General features: G+C 40.5%; 5 protein-coding genes across 5 annotated transcripts; 3 read left to right on the top strand and 2 right to left on the bottom strand.

The window, feature by feature from the left end:
• Positions 1-74: 74 nt before the first annotated feature.
• MELLADRAFT_50347 (uncharacterized protein) lies at positions 75-3,183 on the top strand (the record flags this gene model as incomplete). Its single annotated transcript, XM_007416032.1, has 14 exons — positions 75-137; positions 232-330; positions 403-499; positions 577-669; positions 759-792; positions 870-951; positions 1,016-1,115; positions 1,188-1,347; positions 1,419-1,672; positions 1,750-2,053; positions 2,142-2,392; positions 2,468-2,493; positions 2,556-2,629; positions 2,704-3,183. The coding sequence occupies 14 exons, from the start codon at positions 125-127 to the stop codon at positions 2,983-2,985; spliced, it is 1,869 nt and encodes a 622-aa protein (XP_007416094.1).
• A 1,210-nt stretch (positions 3,184-4,393) lies between these two features.
• MELLADRAFT_67679 (uncharacterized protein) lies at positions 4,394-5,290 on the top strand (the record flags this gene model as incomplete). The annotated part of the gene is made up of 1 exon (XM_007416033.1): positions 4,394-5,290. The coding sequence occupies one exon, from the start codon at positions 4,394-4,396 to the stop codon at positions 5,288-5,290; it is 897 nt and encodes a 298-aa protein (XP_007416095.1).
• A 6,788-nt stretch (positions 5,291-12,078) lies between these two features.
• On the bottom strand, positions 12,079-14,692 carry MELLADRAFT_39639 (family 27 glycoside hydrolase; the record flags this gene model as incomplete). Its single annotated transcript, XM_007416019.1, has 16 exons — positions 12,079-12,292; positions 12,385-12,494; positions 12,563-12,605; positions 12,686-12,755; positions 12,816-12,858; positions 12,946-13,013; positions 13,119-13,231; positions 13,324-13,494; positions 13,559-13,571; positions 13,667-13,699; positions 13,762-13,793; positions 13,865-13,885; positions 14,001-14,125; positions 14,345-14,399; positions 14,464-14,512; positions 14,581-14,692. 16 exons carry the CDS (start codon positions 14,690-14,692, stop codon positions 12,079-12,081), a joined length of 1,272 nt encoding a protein of 423 aa, XP_007416081.1.
• Positions 14,693-15,568: 876 nt separating this feature from the next.
• Positions 15,569-17,714, top strand: MELLADRAFT_79194 (uncharacterized protein; the record flags this gene model as incomplete). The annotated part of the gene is made up of 4 exons (XM_007416034.1): positions 15,569-15,727; positions 15,819-15,909; positions 15,986-16,412; positions 16,509-17,714. 4 exons carry the CDS (start codon positions 15,627-15,629, stop codon positions 17,489-17,491), a joined length of 1,602 nt encoding a protein of 533 aa, XP_007416096.1.
• A 2,095-nt stretch (positions 17,715-19,809) lies between these two features.
• On the bottom strand, positions 19,810-20,508 carry MELLADRAFT_111687 (uncharacterized protein; the record flags this gene model as incomplete). The annotated part of the gene is made up of 1 exon (XM_007416018.1): positions 19,810-20,508. The coding sequence occupies one exon, from the start codon at positions 20,506-20,508 to the stop codon at positions 19,810-19,812; it is 699 nt and encodes a 232-aa protein (XP_007416080.1).
• Between the last annotated feature and the right edge of the window lie 43 nt (positions 20,509-20,551).

Below are 20,551 nucleotides of genomic sequence, written 5' to 3'. Positions count from 1 at the left end.
CTAACGGAACCTGTTGACCGTCCTGTGTAAATTCTCATTGAATGAGTGAAAGATAAACCAACAGCTTCTGAACTCCTTCTCATGACCAACGGATCGATCAAGTTTCCTCAACTAAATTCTTACAATGTCACCATTCAGTTTGTTTTACCTTTCTAGATACTCAAGCCTTTTAAATACCAGATACATGGCCTGACAATATACTGGATGATGCCCCGAATGCATACACCACAGGCAAATGTCTCGTCAAGGATCCTGAAGAATTGGTCTCCGAGTCACTCAAAGGACTGGTTTATCTAAACCCCGATTTGGCACTGGACACGAAGAACAAGGGTACTTATCTATGGACTTTTGGCTCGATCGAGACTCGAGGGGATTCGACGTCGAACTGACCCTATGGTTCAGTTGTTAGTGTCAAGCAGATTTCAAAAACAAATGTTCACGTACTCTGTGGAGGTGGTTCTGGACATGAACCCAGTCATGCTTCCTACGTAGGAGGAGGGTCAGCATTTTGCATCCAATACAAATGACCTACAAACCCTGATAATCGCATTGAATTTCGTCATTTGGCATGTGTAGGATGCTATCCGCCGCCGTATGTGGTAATATCTTTGCTTCACCCAATAGCCGACAGGTTACCGCAGCTCTTGAGAAGCTAGAGGATGGGAAAGGGTACGGTCCCATTTGCCTTGATGGATTTTTAAACTGAGAACAAAAGCTCAAATACTGTTCATGCCCCTGTGTTTCCGATATAATGAAAGCACATTGATGGTAGTGAAGAACTACACCGGAGATGTCAGTTTGGTCTACGAACATCCGATATCACCGCACTTGGATGATAGTCTTGAATTTTTAAATCTGGATTGCCATAGGTTTTAAATTTTGGCATCGCCAAAGAACGCTGGCTTGCTCAGCGCGATCGAAAGAATGTCAAGATGGTGATCGTTGGTGATGGTGGGACATTGGCTAAACTAATCGATCCGGTAGAGCAATCAAGGCTGACTTGATCTTCAACCAGACGTCTCTGTCGGTAGGGAACAAGGCAAGCTCACAGGCCGTAGAGGACTGGCAGGTACCGTGTTGGTTTATAAGATTGCTGGGGCACTCGCCTCCCAGGGGTGAGTCTGGACTGATTTCTCGTCATGGGCCAACATCTACATTAGCTCGAGCTAATCTTTAGGGTGCAATAGGGCATCTCTCTCTCAGGTACACGCCATGGCTCAATATATTGCCGATAGATGTGCTACCATGGGTGTAGGACTCGATCATTGCCACATACCTGGGTCAGAAAAAAATACTGGACTCAATGAGCTCGGAGTCGACGAAGTAGAACTTGGGATGGGTATACACGTATGCAAGAATTCAATGATATGGATTTTCGAATGTTCGATTGACAAAGAGTCGAATTTTTTTTTGGATAGAACGAGCCAGGGTACCGACGTCAGAAATTAAGTAACTTGAGCGACTTGACTTCGCAGATCCTCGAAATCATCACCTCGAGTAAAGATTCCGATCGGTCATTTGTTCCTTTCAAAGATCAATCTGATACAAAAGGTCAGGCAGACCAGGTCATATTGCTCGTGAATAATTTGGGATCTTTGTCGCAATTAGAGATGGCTGCAGTCACCAAATGCGCAGCTTCGTGGCTTATGAACAAAGGCATAACCGTTGTCCGGTGAGTAATTTTGAAAATGTTCACTACAATTACCAGAATCCAGTTTCACTCATCTGATATCGACATCATTTGTTCAGTGTGGTTGCCGGTACCTTGATGACCTCCCTGAACATGCCAGGCTTCTCGATCTCTGTAGTTCTTCTTCCTACAAAAAATGAGAATGTCACTATCGATTGCCAGGATGAAGAGGCTTTCAAATTCAACGGCGATGACATAGTCAACCTTCTGGATGCACCAACAACTTGCTTGGGCTGGCCTACCTGCTTCAAAGGTGATCCCAACACTGAGGTTTTGTTGGATAAAAAAATCCCGGCTACGCGAGAGGCGAGTGAAAATGCTAACACAGAAACTGAAAAAGATGAAAAGATAGCTACAAGTTCAGTGTCCTGGATGTCCTCTTCACCTCGCACCAAAACAATTCCCGATACATTTTACATGGCTGACAAAGAGACTTCCAATCACAGCCCAGGATCCTAAGCTATTTGTCAATGCAATCAAAGCAGCCTGTGAAGCATTGATTGCGGCCACTCCGGAGATCACCAAGTATGATACTATAGCTGGTGATGGAGATTGTGGATATACCTTAAAAGCAGGTGCGACCGGAGTCTTGGCACTCATTCAGGACGGTAGGATCAATGGATCGGATGTGCCGAAAGATTTGCTTCAGATCTCAGAAGTGGTCAATGAGAAAATGGGCGGGACCTCAGGCGGTCTCTACAGGTAAGCACCTTGGAACTTGTGCAAGAGTGTTTGACAAAAAGCCGCTGATTGAGATTTGTCATATCCGTCATACAGTATCTTTTTCAACGCATTGGCAGTTGGTAAGCACTGTGTTACATGTCTTCTTCCATGTCTCCAATGTTGATAGATAGTTGTGTTCTAGGTATCAAAGCTAATGTACAGGAAGAAGGTCAGAAATGCATGGTAGACGCTAATACATGGGCAAAAGGACTGGATGTAGGCGTTGCCATTCTACTTTGATGAAAAGTACCGCGGAATTGACGTTTTGCTCTCTCCCTAAACTTCAATAGCAAGCTTTAACGACCCTCTACAAATACACACGAGCTCGATCTCCATCACGTACACTGATCGACCCACTCTCAGCTTTCATCTTGACCTTGACTCTCACTCCAACAGATTTTTCGAGTGCAGTCGAAGCGGCCAAAGGATCAGCAGAGGCAACAATGTATCTTGATGCCAAAGCTGGTCGAGCAGCATATGTTGATCGGAGTAAGGTGAAGGATTCAGAGGTGCCTGATGCGGGTGCTTGGGGTGTATGGAAGATTTTGGAAGCTATTGAAAAGACTGTATAACTTGAGCATGACTGAGAGTAGTTTTGTAAGATTTTGATATACGCATCTACCTGAGATGGCGATCAGACATGTAGCATGATTTTACGTTTTACTTTGAACGCGTGAACCACCCTGCTGATTCGATAGACTCGTCATGATGTCGAACATGTGCTATGTTAAAGCTGTGCAAATTGTACTTGTTGTTGGTATATGAAGAACACTACCTGCTGTCCCGATTTTATATCTGCAATTCCAATGTGAACCTGATGCAGGTAGATAGAATTGAGCTGACGCTGTCTGCTCTTTGCCGGGGGGGTATCAAGGTGCTGGCAGGACGGCGTCCGACGTCCAGAACTGAGTCAGTGCCACGTTGGATCAGCATGATAAGTATGTAGCACTACCTTGATTCAGGTTGTTGAAGAATTGATATTGTTTACACATAACCTCTTGATTAATAAAACTCACTACAACTCTGAAGTTTGAATTTTTACATGACTGCTGCTGAGAAAAAAAAACCTGATAACATAAACCCGCAAGGCCCTGATCAGTCGAGTAGAAACTCCTTGGGTTGCAAGGTTGAAGAGATGCCGAGGAATCTCTGTTTCACAGAACTGACTGCAGTCGCGAGTCGCGCAGCACAGCTTCGGAACTTATAAACGAAACTACGTCATGGAGGAAGTTTGACTGTCTCCGACTTCGTTTTATTAATTCTTGCTTTCTTGACTTTTGCTTACGGAAGTGGGTTGTCGACTGCCAATTGAGTTTTGAGAGTCAAGTCTACCTACTGTGCTTGGAGAAAGTCTCGGTATCTGAAAAGCCAAGTTCATTGCAGAGACTGTTGCCGAGTTTCGCCTGCCCAATTGATATGAGAGGTAGCACCAGTTCTACACCGCCCGATTGCTAGACATCCCGGTTGCTAATCAACTTGATATGCTTCGCAGGTTTGTGATTCAAGAGCAGATCAGGCATTGTGATGACTAAGAACTTGATATTCTTTGTTTCCTTTATAGAACATTTCGACTTATCGCACGTAATTCTTTTGATATCTTCATACCATACCATAATAGCATCCTGAAAATCTTATTGAAAGTTTCTGATTAATCAACCAATCCTTGTGATCGGTCAATTTTCCCTAGCTAACTCGCTGGTTGAGAGTATAACTATCATTGAGAGTCCGGTTCTTTCAGTCAACTTCATCGTAAGAACACAAGTGAGTTCTTTGTGATTGTAACTTTTCGACAAAGGCTGTATACTGAGCAAATCTTTCTGGCAAAGTTTAGGAAACCAAGCAAAGCCTGCACACGGCCCTTGTGGCATCATTGGACGAATTATAGACCCAACACACCAAAGATAAAATGGTAAATGAATTTCATCATCTTGCAAAACACATTTCAATAACTAAGAGATGTCGTTACTTTTTCTATAGATGATGGAAAGTCGTACGACATTGCTTCTGATGTGCTTGACTCTATCAGGGCTAGTCTATCAAGTGATTTCAATCGGAAAATTCATCAGGTGTTGTGACGCTAATAAGGGCCCAGAACAGCAGTTGGGATGTGTTGGCGATAATTTTCATGTGGCAAACTGTTTGGGGAAAAATGTTGAACTTACTTGCGAGAAAGTTGATTTTCTCGGTAATCAGGCAAAGTGTCCCAACGACACGAGACAGTATGCCTTCCCAGACAAGAGTCGTTGTGAAGGCACCAAAACTCCAAGATGCGTAGATATCTCGGGACCAAATACCATCAAAGATTTACCAGTTGTTCAAGAACCGATTGGAAAGTTCATCAGGTGTTGTGACGCTAACCAGGGAACGAAGAGACAAATAGGATGTGTCGGCGATAATTTTCATGTTGCAAACTGTCAAGGTAAAAATGTTGAACTTACTTGCCTAGGAGTCGATTTTGTCGGTAATCAGGCCAAGTGTCCCAATGACACGAGAAAGTTCGCCTTTCCAGACAAAAGTCGATGTGAAGGCACCAAAACTCCTAGATGCGTAGATATTTCAGGACCGAATACCATTCAAGATTTACCAGTGGTACAAGAGCCAATTGGCAAGTTCATCAGGTGTTGTGACGCTAACCAGGGTACCAAACGGCAATTGGGATGCGAAGGCGAAAATTTTACAAAGGCGACTTGTGGAGGCAAAGAGGTGGAATTGACTTGCATGGGTGTCGATTATATTGGAAACCAGGCTAGGTGTCCTGATGACAATAGAAAGTTCCCCTTTCCCGAAAAGCATCAATGTAAAGATAAGAAGACACCCAGATGTGTTGATATTTCTGGCAGTGGAAATACAACCAAAACTCCTGATCCAACCACTTAATTTCTGAAAAAATACGCTAGAAAAAACTACACAAGAAAACATTATCACACAACACGGACATAGAAGCTCAGAGGGTATGGAAAATGGCCTGGTAGTAATTCTTGATTTGTAACTAATGAGATAGGAATGGGCAGGTGACTGGTAGGAATCACTTAGTTAGTGATATGAAAGAGCGCGTAGTGGCTGAAGATCACGTAATAGTGATAGAAGAATAATCACCTGTTGGAAGGTGTCAAGATAAAGAGACGAATTGTTTGAGTATTATTCCCATAATGAGCAACATGAGTAAGTAATGAAAAAGTAACAGAAACAACAATCAGACCTGGTAGGAATCACTTAGTTAGTGATATGAAAGAGCGCGTAGTGGCTGAAGATCACGTAATAGTGATAGAAGAATAATCACCTGTTGGAAGGTGTCAAGATAAAGAGACGAATTGTTTGAGTAAGGAAACAACTTGATACGCAAACATGAGTTCTTTATATAGTAGCTATTCTTCTAGACATAGGTTAACGGTCTGACATAGGTTTGCGTCTATCATGCGCCGCATTGGGAGCATTGAAACACAGGTGTTTGTTGAGAGAAAGAAAACGAGAAAAAGGTAACAAACTAGGACGAAAGCAGTCAGCGTAGTTAAGAAGAGAAATGGGATGTTGGTAAGTGCAATGAGAATTCAATACCCCCCCTCAATTTCAACATCCTATGATCTGATAAGCTTTGTAATGTATTCATGTTGAGGTCGAGGAAGCGCTTTGGTGCATACATCGGCTAACATTTCTTTTGTGGGAATGTAAGTTGGTATGATGACATTTGCATCCACTTGCTCTCTGATCCAGTGTAGATGAACTTGAAAGTGTTTTGACCGGTCTTTGAACAAAGGATTCTTCTGCAATGCTAGTGAGCTCTGATTATCACATAAAAATCTAGTACCACCATCTTGAGGAGCTCCCAAATCATTTAAAATTCTTCGTAAAAACACTGTTTCTTGAGCAGCTTCGTAAGCAGCGCGATACTCGGCTTCAGTCGAAGAAGTTGACACAGATGGTTGCTTTCGAGACCGCCAGCTAACACAACCACTACCTACTTTAGAGATGTATCCTGACGTTGATCGATGTGTCGTTGGACAACCAGCATAATCTGAATCGGCGTAAACTTGTAATTCCGTAGTTCCTCCACCTAACACAAGACCATCCTGATACGTACCCTGAAGATACCTTAATACACGCTTGAAGGCTGCCCAATGCTCGGGCCCCGGCTTTTTCAAGTGTTGAGCAAGTTGACTAGAGGTGAAGGCTAGATCTGGTCGTGTACAGAGCACAAGATAATTGAGTAGACCTACAGCTCGGTTATAGTTGATGCCAGTGTCCAAGAATTGTTGATGCTCTTCGTCTGTAGCAGGCTTGAGATAAGTGCCAGGTATCATCGGAGTGGTGACGGGGTGACAATCTTGCATTCCATACTCCTCAAGCATGCCGAGAATATACTTATCTTGTGTAAGAGTGATGGTTCTAGCTACTCGATCCCGCTCTAGTCGCATGCCTAAATAGAAGGAGCAGTCTCCGAGATCTTCCATTTTAAAACAAGTTTGAATGAGCTGAGAGAACCGAGCTGTGTTCTTACCCATAACGAGCATGTCATCGACATGTACGTGGACAAAGCACCGCCAGGAGGGATCATCGGAAATGAATAGACAGGGGTCTGATTTAGAAGGAGAAAATTTGATAGAGAGGAAGAAAGATTTAACCATAATGTACCAACAGCGAGGCGACTGTTTAAGCCCATACAAAGATCTGTTTAAGAGTAAGACGATGTTCTTTCCTTTCAGTTTGGGAGTGTAACCTTGGGGTATTTTGATGTAAAGAACTTCAGGTGGGATACCATTGAGAAAGGCTCCTACCGCGTCCATGAGTCGTACTTCCAAATCATCAATCCCACAGATACTGAGAGCCATTCTCATACTAGCTGCTCGTCCAGTAGGAGCATACGTTTCATTGTAGTCAAGACCTGGAATTTGCGAGAATCCTTGAGCACAGAGCCTCGCCTTGTGTTTGATGATGGCATTGTTTTCGTCAGTTTTGAGTCGAAATGCCCACGTCGTTCCTAAAGCATGAGCTCCCTCTGGCAATTCCATTTCGGTGAACACACCCATGTCGATTAAATTATTAAGTTCTTTCTCAATGGCGGCTTTCCAGCTTGAAGAATCAGGGCGAGTTACAGCTTCACGGTACGAATGAGGTTCAGGAGTTAGAGTGTTAGCGAGATGAGCACGACGTTTTGTAGTGATGATATTGGAAGCGTCGATGGAACTAGTTATGGCTTTGGGAGCCGGTACAGTTGAAGGCACAAATGAATATGAAGGTCGACCAGAGTTCTGAGAGTCAGTTTGAGGTTCTTCTTCAACTCTTGGTTCTTCAATTTGCGGTTCTTCATCAGGAGTTGATTCTTCAGGTTGAGGCTCATCTTCTCTTCGATCAGATTGTCGTTCATTTTGAGTGAGTGAATTAGATGATTGAGACGAAGAGACAGGGTTTTCAGCAGTAGAATTGGAGATGAGTAAGTTCTCATCTTCAGTGAGAGGGTGAATCGGTGAGTGAATCAATGGACTTTCAAAATCAAAGTCAGTGTTGATGTCTTCGATGAAATGATTGTCTGAATTGCCAAATTTCTTGTTGAAGGCTTCTAAGACAGCAGGATCAGAAAAAGGAAACACATCTTCGTTAAAAACTACATCATGACTGTAGACAACTCTATGATCATCGAGCCGGTAAACTCGGTAATTGTGCATTGATCCTTGATAACCAAGTAGCACACCTTTCTTCGCGACGTCAGAGAATTTGCTCGTTCGACGTTCCTTACCAACGTGAACATACGCAAGACATCCAAATACTCGTAAATGAGCGTAAGAGGGAGCTTTACCATACCAGTTTTCAAAAGGAGTGATGAAGTTATCTCGAGCAAAAGGTGTGAGATTTTCGAGATAAACTGAAGTCGACACGGCTTCAGCCCAGAAAACAAGAGGTAGATGGGATTGTTTAAGTAATGCTCTTGCTTTTTCAGTAGTTGTGCGATTACCTCGCTCAGAGATGGAGTTTTGTTGAGGGGTATATGGAGCAGTAAAATCCATTTTTATACCTTCATGCTTAATAAAATCAGAAAATTGTTTTGAGGTGTATTCTCCACCATTATCATTCACGAGTGTCTTGATTTTAAGATTGGTTTGATTTTCAACGAAAGCTTTGAATTGCACAAAATAAGAAAAGGTTTCACATTTGGTTTTCAAGATATAAACAAATTTGAAATTGGATTTTTGATCTGTGATTTTAAAATAGTATCTACCGCCACCGAGAGAAGGAGGAGAAATTACACCACTTAGATCACTAAATAACACAGACAAGCGATCACAAGCAATGGGAAGATGATTTTTAAAGGGTAGGCGGTGATGTTTGGATAAGATACAAGGTTCGCAAGAGTCAGGAAGGATAGCTCCAGGAAACGCTTTCTCCAAAGGGATTTGACCAGGATGGCCTAGGCGCCTGTGAAGAGTGACTGGATTAACTTGAGGTGATGCAATGAGTGAAAGTGAAGTTGACTTGCCCATATCGAAGTTAACTTCCATAACTCCACTCTTGGTATCTCCAGTAAGAACCACATCAGAGCCAACAACCACATTGAAACTAGAGTCCGGAGCAAAGTTGAACGTGCAGCCTTTTCGAACCAGGGCCACCATGCTAACGAGATTAGTTGACAGTTGAGGTACATGGAGGCAATCCGTGAAAGAAACGAGTTTTCCGTTGTGAGTTCCTGACACGGTTCCGGTTCCGATGGCGTTGATCTGTTGTCCGTTGGCGACGTGGATGGCAGCTTGACAAGGTCTATAATCAGTAAAGCAAAGTCGAGAGCTGAACATAGATTGCGAGGCGCCAGAGTCAAGAACAGGTTTCCCAGTAAGGGTAGCATTAAACACGTAAGTAGTAAGAACCGTACCGCTGATGGTTGCATTGGCCGAAGTGCGATCAGTAGACTTGTTGATGTTCCGGATTGGTTTCAATTCAGGATGGACTTGATAACAACGTTCTTCAGAATGAGCAGTAGCAGGATTGTGAATACCGTTCAGACAGCGAGGATAGGAGGGAGTTCGACGCTCAGCGACTAAAGCAGCAGGAGGAGGTGCAGTACTGGGTTGATAGTCAAGGACAATTTGTTGGAGATGTTCGAATACAAGATTAAGCGACAGCAAAGTGTCGCCGGTTTCAGCAGAATGAGCAAGCAAATCTCTAGTTGAGTGATAGCGTGGAGATAATTTACATAATAACATATGAGCTAATATATCATCATCAATTTTGAACGCAACTTCAGTCATCTCGTGGGTGATTTTACGATATTCAGAGAGAAATGAAGCAAGAGAATTATCTGAGCATTTAAGATTGAGAAATTTGCGAAGAATTCGAGCACGATTACGAGCTTTCGTAGAAGCATAGAGTTTCACTAAGGCATCCCAGATAGCTTTGGGATCCTTCATGTTAGAAGTATTGATAACTAACGCTCTGTTTTCAGGACTAAGTTTACGAGAAATGAAACCTGCAGCTTTCTTACGTCGACGATGATAGTCGAGTTTGAGAGCTGCAGCAGCGTCGTCGTCAGGTTCTTGCTCGGTGCCATCTACTATACCATCTAGGTCCCCCTCCATGAAGTGGGCTAACATGAGGGGAGACCAACGTTGCCAATCTTGCTCCAGGGGAGTGATGTGAGAGGCTTCGTTGGCGGACTGATGGCTCGTCATGACGTGAGTGATATTGTTGTGATCGTTGGTGATATTGGTTGGGGTAGCTGATCCTCACCTGGTAGGAATCACTTAGTTAGTGATATGAAAGAGCGCGTAGTGGCTGAAGATCACGTAATAGTGATAGAAGAATAATCAGATAGGAATGGGCAGGTGACTGGTAGGAATCACTTAGTTAGTGATATGAAAGAGCGCGTAGTGGCTGAAGATCACGTAATAGTGATAGAAGAATAATCACCTGGTAGGAATCACTTAGTTAGTGATATGAAAGAGCGCGTAGTGGCTGAAGATCACGTAATAGTGATAGAAGAATAATCACCTGTTGGAAGGTGTCAAGATAAAGAGACGAATTGTTTGAGTAAGGAAACAACTTGATACGCAAACATGAGTTCTTTATATAGTAGCTATTCTTCTAGACATAGGTTAACGGTCTGACATAGGTTTGCGTCTATCATGCGCCGCATTGGGAGCATTGAAACACAGGTGTTTGTTGAGAGAAAGAAAACGAGAAAAAGGTAACAAACTAGGACGAAAGCAGTCAGCGTAGTTAAGAAGAGAAATGGGATGTTGGTAAGTGCAATGAGAATTCAATAGTAACTGAATTGGCTCTTATAAGTGATCCATCTGAATTAATGACCTTGGATGGTGCGCAAGATGTATTCTTGGATTTTGTGGATGAAGCTCATAATTGAAAATGTGGTAATATTTGTATCTTCGAGTAAAAAACATGTCATGAAAAGAAACCTTCAATTCAACATAAACTTGCTCTACATAAGAGCTCTCCTGTTGAATATCCCATATCACTGTGACCAGGAATAACTCGGATTCCCAAAATCAAATGTCTCCTTGAGTGGCAATTGCCTCGAACAAAGACTCTAAGCAGTCAGTTTGAGGCATCTGTAAGGACAAAGGGGCCTTGGATCAATGTCCGGACACGCTTGATTTTTTTAATATGAGCCATCCTTGTTAGTTGTTGCTGTCTATGTGTCAGTACAAATGCTCCTAAAGTAAGTTCATTGATGTCCACACAATTCTGATCATAAGGGCCTCAAAGACTTCCAATGAACGGACCACTCTTCCTGATCAGCGTCCATAGTCAAACCTCCTTCAAGGCTGCAGCTTTCATACCAATTATGTGATTTTTGACACAAACCTCAGGCTCAACCATCTTCGGAATTAAATTTAGACACAAAAGGGGTTTGGTTGGATATTTTGTCAGATTGAGATTTCTGAATCCAAGAGTCAAAAATGGATTTTGTAGTCCAACACCACCCTGATAGACTTTTAATGATCTTTATGTGCCCGATTGAGCTCCAAATGCTTAACTTGAGGAAAATGAAGCCACTTGGCCAATATTACCAGCTCTGTGGACTTTTGAATAGGGTCTATTATGAAACAAAGACTGCTACCAGATTGTTGGTACAAGCATTCTGTGTTTCTCTCATAAGGTATCACTGCTGTTCTATGACGACCACAAATTAGCCCAAATAAAATCTGGACAAGAGTATGATCTACCATTAAATTTGATGTTACTCTTTCTAACATTGGGGATAGATATTGGAAACCCTCTGATGTTCCGGACAGTATATTGGTCAGCACCTTTATCAATTTATCTAAACCACCAGCCATCCCTTATTTAGTTTCTTAATCAGGTTTTTCAACCAAGTTCTGACATGATAAACATGCGTCACACTAGATCTTTTTTTCTTCTTTACAATTTTGAATTTCACCGCGATCCAAAGGATATGTAAACAAATCAAATACAAGACAATCAAGAGAAAAGCATTGATGAAAATTTTCAAAGCTCAATACGTTGACCAGAAGCAGATTCTTTAACAAGCTTTAAAACTCTAACCCCATGAGCAGGAACATCTTCAAGTAAGATACCCTTTGTAACTTCTTTCTTTTGTCCCCATTCGATTCCCCACTTAAAATCACCCTTATTCTTACTCATTGTAAATCCAAAAAAACTTCTATGTTGTCCTTTTATGCTAATCATATCTTGATCACTTACATGTACTGTCCGACTAGCATTCCAAAGATCTTTGATCTTCCAGTTTTCTGTGATTTTGGAAGACTGGTAGTGGTCGAACTTGATGAGCAGGTTTGTCTCATAGAAAAGGTATTCAAGAAGACGCTCACATCATCGAAAAAGAAATCAGCCAATGAAACCATGTAATCCAATTTCTTCGGCGTGGCATTCAAAAAGGCTAATGCGTAGGACCTAAATGCGCCCTTTTAGTAAATCATGACGGATACCACATAGAAGATTGCCAAATCAAACATGAAGAACATAAAGAGGGTGAAATGACATACCCATTCACCAGACTAGTCTTCCAAAGCTGGATACTACCAGAGGATTTCCTTGGATCTTCCATTTTCCATACTCGGTATCCCGAATCAAAGCTCTTATCTTGGTTCAAAGCCTATATAATCAAGAATTAAAGTCAGGGACTGATTTCATATCAAGTATATACAAGAAAAACCAATGCACAATGATTTCTTTGTTAGAGATGATTGATAATGTCTCTTTCGACCTATGCAGACATAAGAACCATGAACAGATACGTTATCAAAAATTTTACAGAATGTTTTGGTTTGGATGTTCGGTACCCACATGTTAGTCACATCGTTTCCAAGGATCAAAGGTGACTTGGCAAATGCCCACATTGAAAAATGTGCAACATCTGGAATAAGCCAACTTATTAGTTGTTTGAAATCTGCTGTGACAATTGGTTTTCGCTTACATTCATCGTATGACATCCCCCCATTGCCGACCTCGAGCATATCCTAGAATCACATAATGGTTGCAAATGTATCGGTTTGGATGGCAAGTTTACACTTATCTGGAGTCAGATAGGCGGAGAGTTATTTTACCAAATCATTCCATCCGCCCGAACCAGCTTTCTGTCCTACTCCCGCTGCCTTTTCCAGTATGTTCATCGCTGGGTGAACAGCAATAAGACATGGAATTTCAATGTAAGACGCAATGGACCGTCAGATCACTCATGAAAGGACATTGTGATATGAGTTATAGAGTAAAAGCTCACCAGAACATTGAAATCCGGCCAGTGCGCAATAAGAGACCGAGTCTTTACAAGGACATCGATCATCTGGCCGATCAAAATGATCATAAATATCGCCACTTATTCTCCAGGAATTACTAATATAGGAAAACAAGAACAGAAACACGTCATCAGTCTACATTTTCGTGTAAATGTTAGTTTAGTGAGAAGGAAGTCAAATGAATCCCACGCTATAGTCCAGCCCCAATTCCAAACTGCGTCCTCACCCCATTGACAAAGAGAATATACGATCGGCCGTCCTGTTGCGTTTAGAGCATCTCGCATGGCTCTGTACCTTGTAGCAGAAATTTGTGGCGTGCCGGACAAGCCTTCATTATAACAATTATCGTATTTCAGGTAACTATTGACCGATCAGATCTCATAAGCTCTGGGTTAACAAATGTAGAATCTTCAAAATCTCTTACTCGATACCCCAGTCTGCCTACAAAGCCAAAGATTTTATGAGTTATGAGAAATATATGGATATTACTTAAGATGAGCATTCGGGGATAAAGAAAGAGATTGACGACCACTTGCATATGTCTGGGCATCCACTTTCTCGTGCCCTAAAGATGATCTCGGTAAACAAGGATCCTAGGAGATATTACTGAAGATAGAAACTGTGAACCTAAAGATCCGTATCGTTTGCCACACGTATAGCTATATAGCAAAAATTGAATTATCAGTGCTGGGCACTGATGTACCATTATGTTATGTAAATTTGATCTTACGTTCCGGCGTCCGAGTAGATTCTGCGCAAATCATAACAGAAACCGAAAGTAGCGTTTTGGGGGTTTCAAGTCAAGTCGTCAAATCACAACCTTTACACTCGTCAAATAAAGTCAAAAATATAGTCGATAAACATACCCGACCTTTAATCCCATGTCATGGATTTCATCGGCTAAAGCTTTGATCCCTTTTGGAAACTTTTTAGGATCGGCCAAAGGAACATTGTTAGGGCCACGTTGCGGAGCTTGCCAACAATCATCGATCTGTGATGGATAGAAGTACGCCTCAGAATTTGAAGTGATCGATCACATAATTTTTGAGAAAGTGTAGGTAGGAAAGTCGCATGCCGCACATTGATGTCTACGGATCGCAATCGGTGGTATCGCGAGTCAATCCAGAACCAATGTCACACAAAAGAGGGCGACATGTGTAAGGATCTTTGCGCTTGAAGGTTACACAGGAGATCAAGCAAAGGTGTCGACCGTACAGTTGTAGCCCAGTTTGTCGAGTCCATGGTTCTTGATCGCCTCAGCCGCCCTGTTAAATCGGGTTTAAAGGGCCATCAACATGTGTGACAAGAAGACCGAAGATTTGACGAAACTTGAGTATTATTTGTTCGTTTATCGAACAACCATATTTGTTCCAAGTATCTATGTACACCAAATCATCGCCGTTAGCCAACCAATCAACCAGAGCTTGAAAGTGAAATTCAACTAACTCCAACCCATGGCAGGACTAACGAATCCATTATCAAGTAAAGAGACCTCTTTCAGTATGACGACCAAAAGGAAAGGAAGAACGAGATGAGGTTTAGCTATCCAATTGGGCATCTTGAAATGTAGATTGTAAGATGAAAGAAGAGAAGCGAAGGTCAATATGACATTAAAGAGAACCAAAGTTCAATAGCCGACACCGAAGCTCTTTATAGGTTACAGTCTAGGGCCTAGGCGAAAGATGACATCACTTCGTATTGACCGCTCACACTCCGCGTCCGGTCAACTTCACTCCTGACATTTCCAATTCCCTCTCTTCCCTTCAGCAAATTCAAACCACTTTGAAGATCACCCACACCAAGCTTCATCTCACATGGTCAAACCCCTCAATCTGATTCTTGACTCTTGAAGGATGTCTCAAAGCTGACCGGTCTTGGTGTACTTCATCTCGAAGATCAAGAAAGTAGACCACGGGTTCTTGATCAGGTGAGACGACGCGACTCGTCTGATATGCACTCATGACAAACACAGTGTAAAGCTTGAGTAAGATTCTCCGCCAAGTCACTTGAGTTTCACGAGGGAAATCACTCAAGCATTGTAGATCGATGGTAACGCCTTCACGCCGGCGGAGAAAAGATCTCAATGACAAAGTGCCAATCAGAAAATCTTCAGGGAACCAGCTACTTGATAGTTGGAACTATACTCACAAAATGACTATTTTTCATGGTCATCGATTCTCTGCGGCTTAGTGCAGCCTGATTGAGATTGTAATGGAGAGTTTGATGTCCTTTCGAACTACATGCTTTCCCGTGGTCAAGCGGATTGGTGATTGGTAATGGAAAGCAGGTTAGAATATCATGATGAGTGAGATTGAGAAAGGAAAAGGAACTGGAATGATGAATGGTAAAATGGTCAACAGAATCCTAAAAAGGTAAATTTGAGTTCGATCACTTGGTCAGTTTGTTCCTGCTCTCAAGTCAGTTTGAATGTTTAAAATATTTCAATTCTCCATCCACTTCCATTCTCCTAATCTTACACTTCATCAAAGATCATGAATTTCTCAGTCTTAACCAACTCAACCGCAACCTTCAAAGGCAAATCTCATGATTTACTTCAATCTTATATAAAATCTGAAGAATCTAACCAAAAAAGGTAAATTGGATACCAATTCAAATCATCATATAAAACTGAACAGAGCATAGCACTGATTGATGATGGTATCCCTTTGGATGATTTCTAAAAGCTTTCGTATTTGGTCTGAATCATTTCAAGATTCAAATCAACTCTTATCAAAATGGTCATTAGCCGATCAACAAAATGAACCTAAACTGATGGTCAGTTCAATGAGCTTAATTCCATTTCTCACTAACACGATGGCTTGATTTGATAACATCTGGATTTCTTTGTCAGGCCATCTCGCAACAGGTTTCTAATTTATTATCAAATTCGAATTTCTCATTAACAAATCATTTAAATTCACTATCATCGTATTTAAATTCATTACACCAACTCCAAACAAACTCAAATCAAATCAAAACAATCACTCGTGATAAACTAATCCTAACGAACAAAATATCAAAACTAAAGAAATCAAAATATGTAAATCAAGTTCAATTTAACGAAGCTCAAGAAGAATTAATGGGTTGTGAAAACTATTTAAGATCTCAACTTGATTCTTTAAGTCATTTAAAACATCAGATCTTCAAAGATGGCCTTTTGATTAAATTGAGTACTATCAATCAATTAGGTGAATCTATCCAAAGAAATTCTAATCAAGCTATTCAATTAATTGAACAACTTTCGGAAGAGTCGAATCCTAGTCCTAATCCTCATCCTTGTAAGTCAGATATCTCTCTTTTATCATGATTCTGGACCTTTTGATTCAGTCTGTTTCCACTAATGTTGATCTCTATCAAATTATAATTCCTTACAGCTACAACTGACATCATCTTGCGTAACCCGCCTACAACTGCTTCGAGACCCAACTCAATCCATAGTCCCAAGATCAATATTCCTGAAGCTCGTCATGTCTCAAGATCTATGTCCATCCATAATCATGACATCACTATCCCTGAGGCTGAAGCTCGCCATCTTTCAATATCTAAATCCATTCGTAATCCTAAGATCACCATCCCTGAGGCTGAAGCTCGACATCTCTTTCCCACACCATCAATCTCATCTCAAGTCAGTATCAATCATGAAGCCCCAATTCGAGCCTCTAGGTCTGAATTACAAAAACGTCGCACAAGTTTGATCTTACCTTCTCATTCCAAAACAACACCCAATACTTCAATAAACTTGCACCACCGTTCTAGTTTCATTTCTGATCAAATGATTTGTTCTAATCCTATCAATCAACGTGATCCATCACCTATCAATATTGAATTACCAAAAGCTAACCAATTTAGGCTGCCTTCTACACGTTTTAATGATCCATTACATCGTTCTTTGAATCATCGAAATTTGATTCAAGAAGTTGAAGAAGACAGTGATGAAGAAAGTGAACTTGGACATGGAGACTCTAGAAGTTTAAAATCTTTTAAAATCAAAAACATATCTAAGAATTTCATCTCTTCTAATTTCTTTTCACATTTTCCAATTAAATTAAATTTAAACAGTTTCACAGATTCAAAAAGTTCAAATGAGGAAAAAAGGTTTAACAATCAATCCATTAAAATTAAAAATCATCATCATCAACCAGATCATCAAAACCAGATTGTTAAATATGAAAATCAAAGAAACAATGGACCCCCAAGATTTTATTCAATTAGTAATCATCAACTTCATCAAAGAAACATGTATGGAATCAATCAACAAAGAAGTCAAAAGATTAAAAGGAAAGATGTTTTTCAAATTATCAGTAAAACTAAACTTGACTCTATCCAAGAAGAAAATTTAAAAGAAATTGAAATTTGAAGAGTTTAAATATCGAAAGTGAAGGACGGTAAGAAAAGAAAGTGGTTGGAAGTGGGGATGAGGTTTTGATTTTTTTTTTCAAAGTTGTCAAAAGTCTGGTCAGTTAAGAATTTGTACAATTTTTATTTCCTCAAGGTTCTTATGTAAGTAAAGTGTAAAAGATAACTCAGTTCAAGATGTAACACCTTGGTTGTATTTTTGTAAGATATTGGATTTGTATTAGTGGACACTGGGGAAGCACCTTCTTCTTTCTAACAGATCTCTCTCTTCAGAGTTTTTAAGAAAAATGTTGGAGAAGTTTCCCTTGAGAGGGAATTTTCTTGTGAAATTCATTGGTTGGCTGTGGCCTGTATTTTCAACCTTAATTTTGATTCCACTGTAGTCAATAATTGAAATTCATGAGATTTCATGAACACAAGGGTATCCTCTCAGGGGAAATTCTCTTCTCATTGTTTGTTAGAATTTTTGAAGAGGGAGATCTCTTGAGCAAGAGACAGTGCTTCTGCCTGACCACTTTTTGAAAATTTGATGATCAAAACTCCAATGGGCCAGAAATCCAAGATTGCCTTTACTAAAAGTGATTAACTTCTGTGCCAAATTTGATTTCTTTCCTATAAGCGCCTCATGCCTTGTGCATCACTTGCAAGGTCAAAGGTATGTATGAGGGAATAATTAGCTTGCATATTGACAACAAAGAGCACTGGAAGAGTCAATGGATATCAAGTAGAGGTTTGTAGAATTAGTATAATTATTTGCGTCAAACAAACTTACTACTCAAAAGGGGAAAAAGCTGAAAACAAGAAATGAAGACATAGTGATATATTATAAGAGAAAAACCATCCACACAAAAATGTTACAGTAAAACATGTCAGCATAGCCCAAAACTTGTCTTTGTGCTTTGTTCTGCTTTGTTCCCTTGTTTTCTCACTCTTTTTTGGCTTTACTCTATTTAGAATCTCACCAAGCAGTGTCAAAACCTGTTTGCATCACATGCTACTGAGAAAACTATTTCAAAAAAGCTATACTCTTTCACTTACTCTGTTGTCTTCTGTGTTATTTGTTTTTAAGCTTAACTGAAGGTTCCTATGGGGTTTCACCTTGACATGAAAGCTGCCTCAGTGGGTGGTGTTTGAATTGTCAACCCAGGACTTATTATGGCCAGAGGAAGCCTTGAAATAAGATTGATACCCAAATCTTGTGTATTGATTTGACATGTAGAAGATTCTTCAGGAAATAGTCCCTTATCCTTTGGATTGAGAGATAATCAAGTAAAAAATTTGAGAGAGTGTGTTGATTGAATAATTTCTGTGAGTAAATCATTATCATATTACAAAAACAACATAAATTGGAAGTAACATTTGGCCCAAGAAGATGATAGACACAAGTTGGGAAGATTCTAGATAAGATGATGGGACAATGACAAGCAGGTATAGATGAGTTTTAACTTATAAAAAGTATGGTCAGAGAAAGCCTTGCAATGGTCTCAATACTGTCATATGATGTATTGGAGTTTTTGCATCACATCAACACAAACTATGGATCCATGACAACCATCCATCAAAATGGTACAACTCTTGTCAAAACCAAGTCGAAATCAAAGAAACTTGTCAGGGACAAATTCAACTAGATTCCCATCATCTTACCTTATATACCAGCTGGTTTCTTAGATGAATATATGAGATGACATTTGATATGGTCTAATCATCCCCATTACTTTTATAGTGGTTTAAACTCAATTGGTATGACAATCTTCTTTTGATCTTGTATTATCTTACAGGGTTTTGCTCTTGGTCACCAAAAGAACACCATCTTTGGGTAGAAAAATTCTTTTGCCCAGAAACTGGAAATGCATCTGGAAAGAACTCTTGAGCTCAGTGGCAGAATACAAATTCAATAATTAACAAATGGGCAGAAAAAATGCTCCACCCATATATGTTTTGAATGATGTACATTTCTACAAGCAACAATGAATTATCACTAATTGCTACTGAGTCCTGAGTACTTTTGCTCACTTTCTTTGGTCATCAATTTTTCATACATTTGTACTGTCAATACTGTTTTTGAGAAGACTTTTCTGTTCAAAAGTTTTTCATGATTCCTTACAGTCTTGCTTACCTTTCAGAACTAAAGATTTGTCAAATTTCTTGATCAACATCCAGACTAGATGGGATCACATATCAACCAAGAAATAGAAAGAATTCTATATCAACCAACAAGATGACCAAATAAATCCCAAAGAACAGAACAAAAACTAGTAATAAGCAATAAGATGAATCACACAAAGATGCAAGATTTCATGAAACTTGAAGCTCAAGTTTTCAAGAAGATTTGTACTTGCAATAACCATACAATGAACCAACACAAGCAGCAGCCCCACTAAGCACAGCACAATCCAACCATTTCTCAGCCTCAGGTCGTTCTTTATTACTCAAACAAGGTCCACAATGACAACAACCAGTATCATATAAAAGTTGATCATTATGAATCGAATCATAGATTCTCATCCTTCCACAGTATCCACTCACATCACCACAATCTTTGGAGATCGGTACAAAGTTATCGGCTGCTGGGTAATAATAGTAATCTCGTCCTCGTTTCTGTCGGTTTGCTTTTCGTTCGATGTGTTGGATTTGTTTTGGAGTGTATTCTGTACGATCCATACGTGGTTGGGTAGGTGCTGTCATTGTGGTTGGGTTGGGCGTCTCATTATCAGCTGTAGTGGTGCTGGTGGTGCCAGTGGTGGTTGGGGTCGGTGATACTTGTTGTGTTTTACGACGATTAGTCTTATGACCATCACGAAGTGTTTTTCTCCCTTCCATTGAATGATGATCAAATCTTTCAAACCATTGATGTTGATCATCTTTCAAATGAGATTCTTTGGCCAACTTTCGTACTTGTTCCCTTTCATACAGTTCTTGTGTACCTGGACTCATTTTCATCACTGAAGTTGAACCTGATCCAGAATATCCTACACCTGATCCGATCTCGGAACCTGTTGTGGTTTCCATTCTTACCATTGCTGTAGGGTCTCGATAAGCAAGACAGATATAGAATCCTAGA

Source organism: Melampsora larici-populina (assembly GCF_000204055.1).
Source record: "Melampsora larici-populina 98AG31 unplaced genomic scaffold MELLAscaffold_56, whole genome shotgun sequence".
Taxonomy (NCBI): Eukaryota; Fungi; Basidiomycota; class Pucciniomycetes; order Pucciniales; family Melampsoraceae; genus Melampsora; species Melampsora laricis-populina.
The sequence above is the reverse complement of the archived record's forward strand: the minus strand, read 5'-3'. Positions and strand labels throughout refer to the sequence as shown.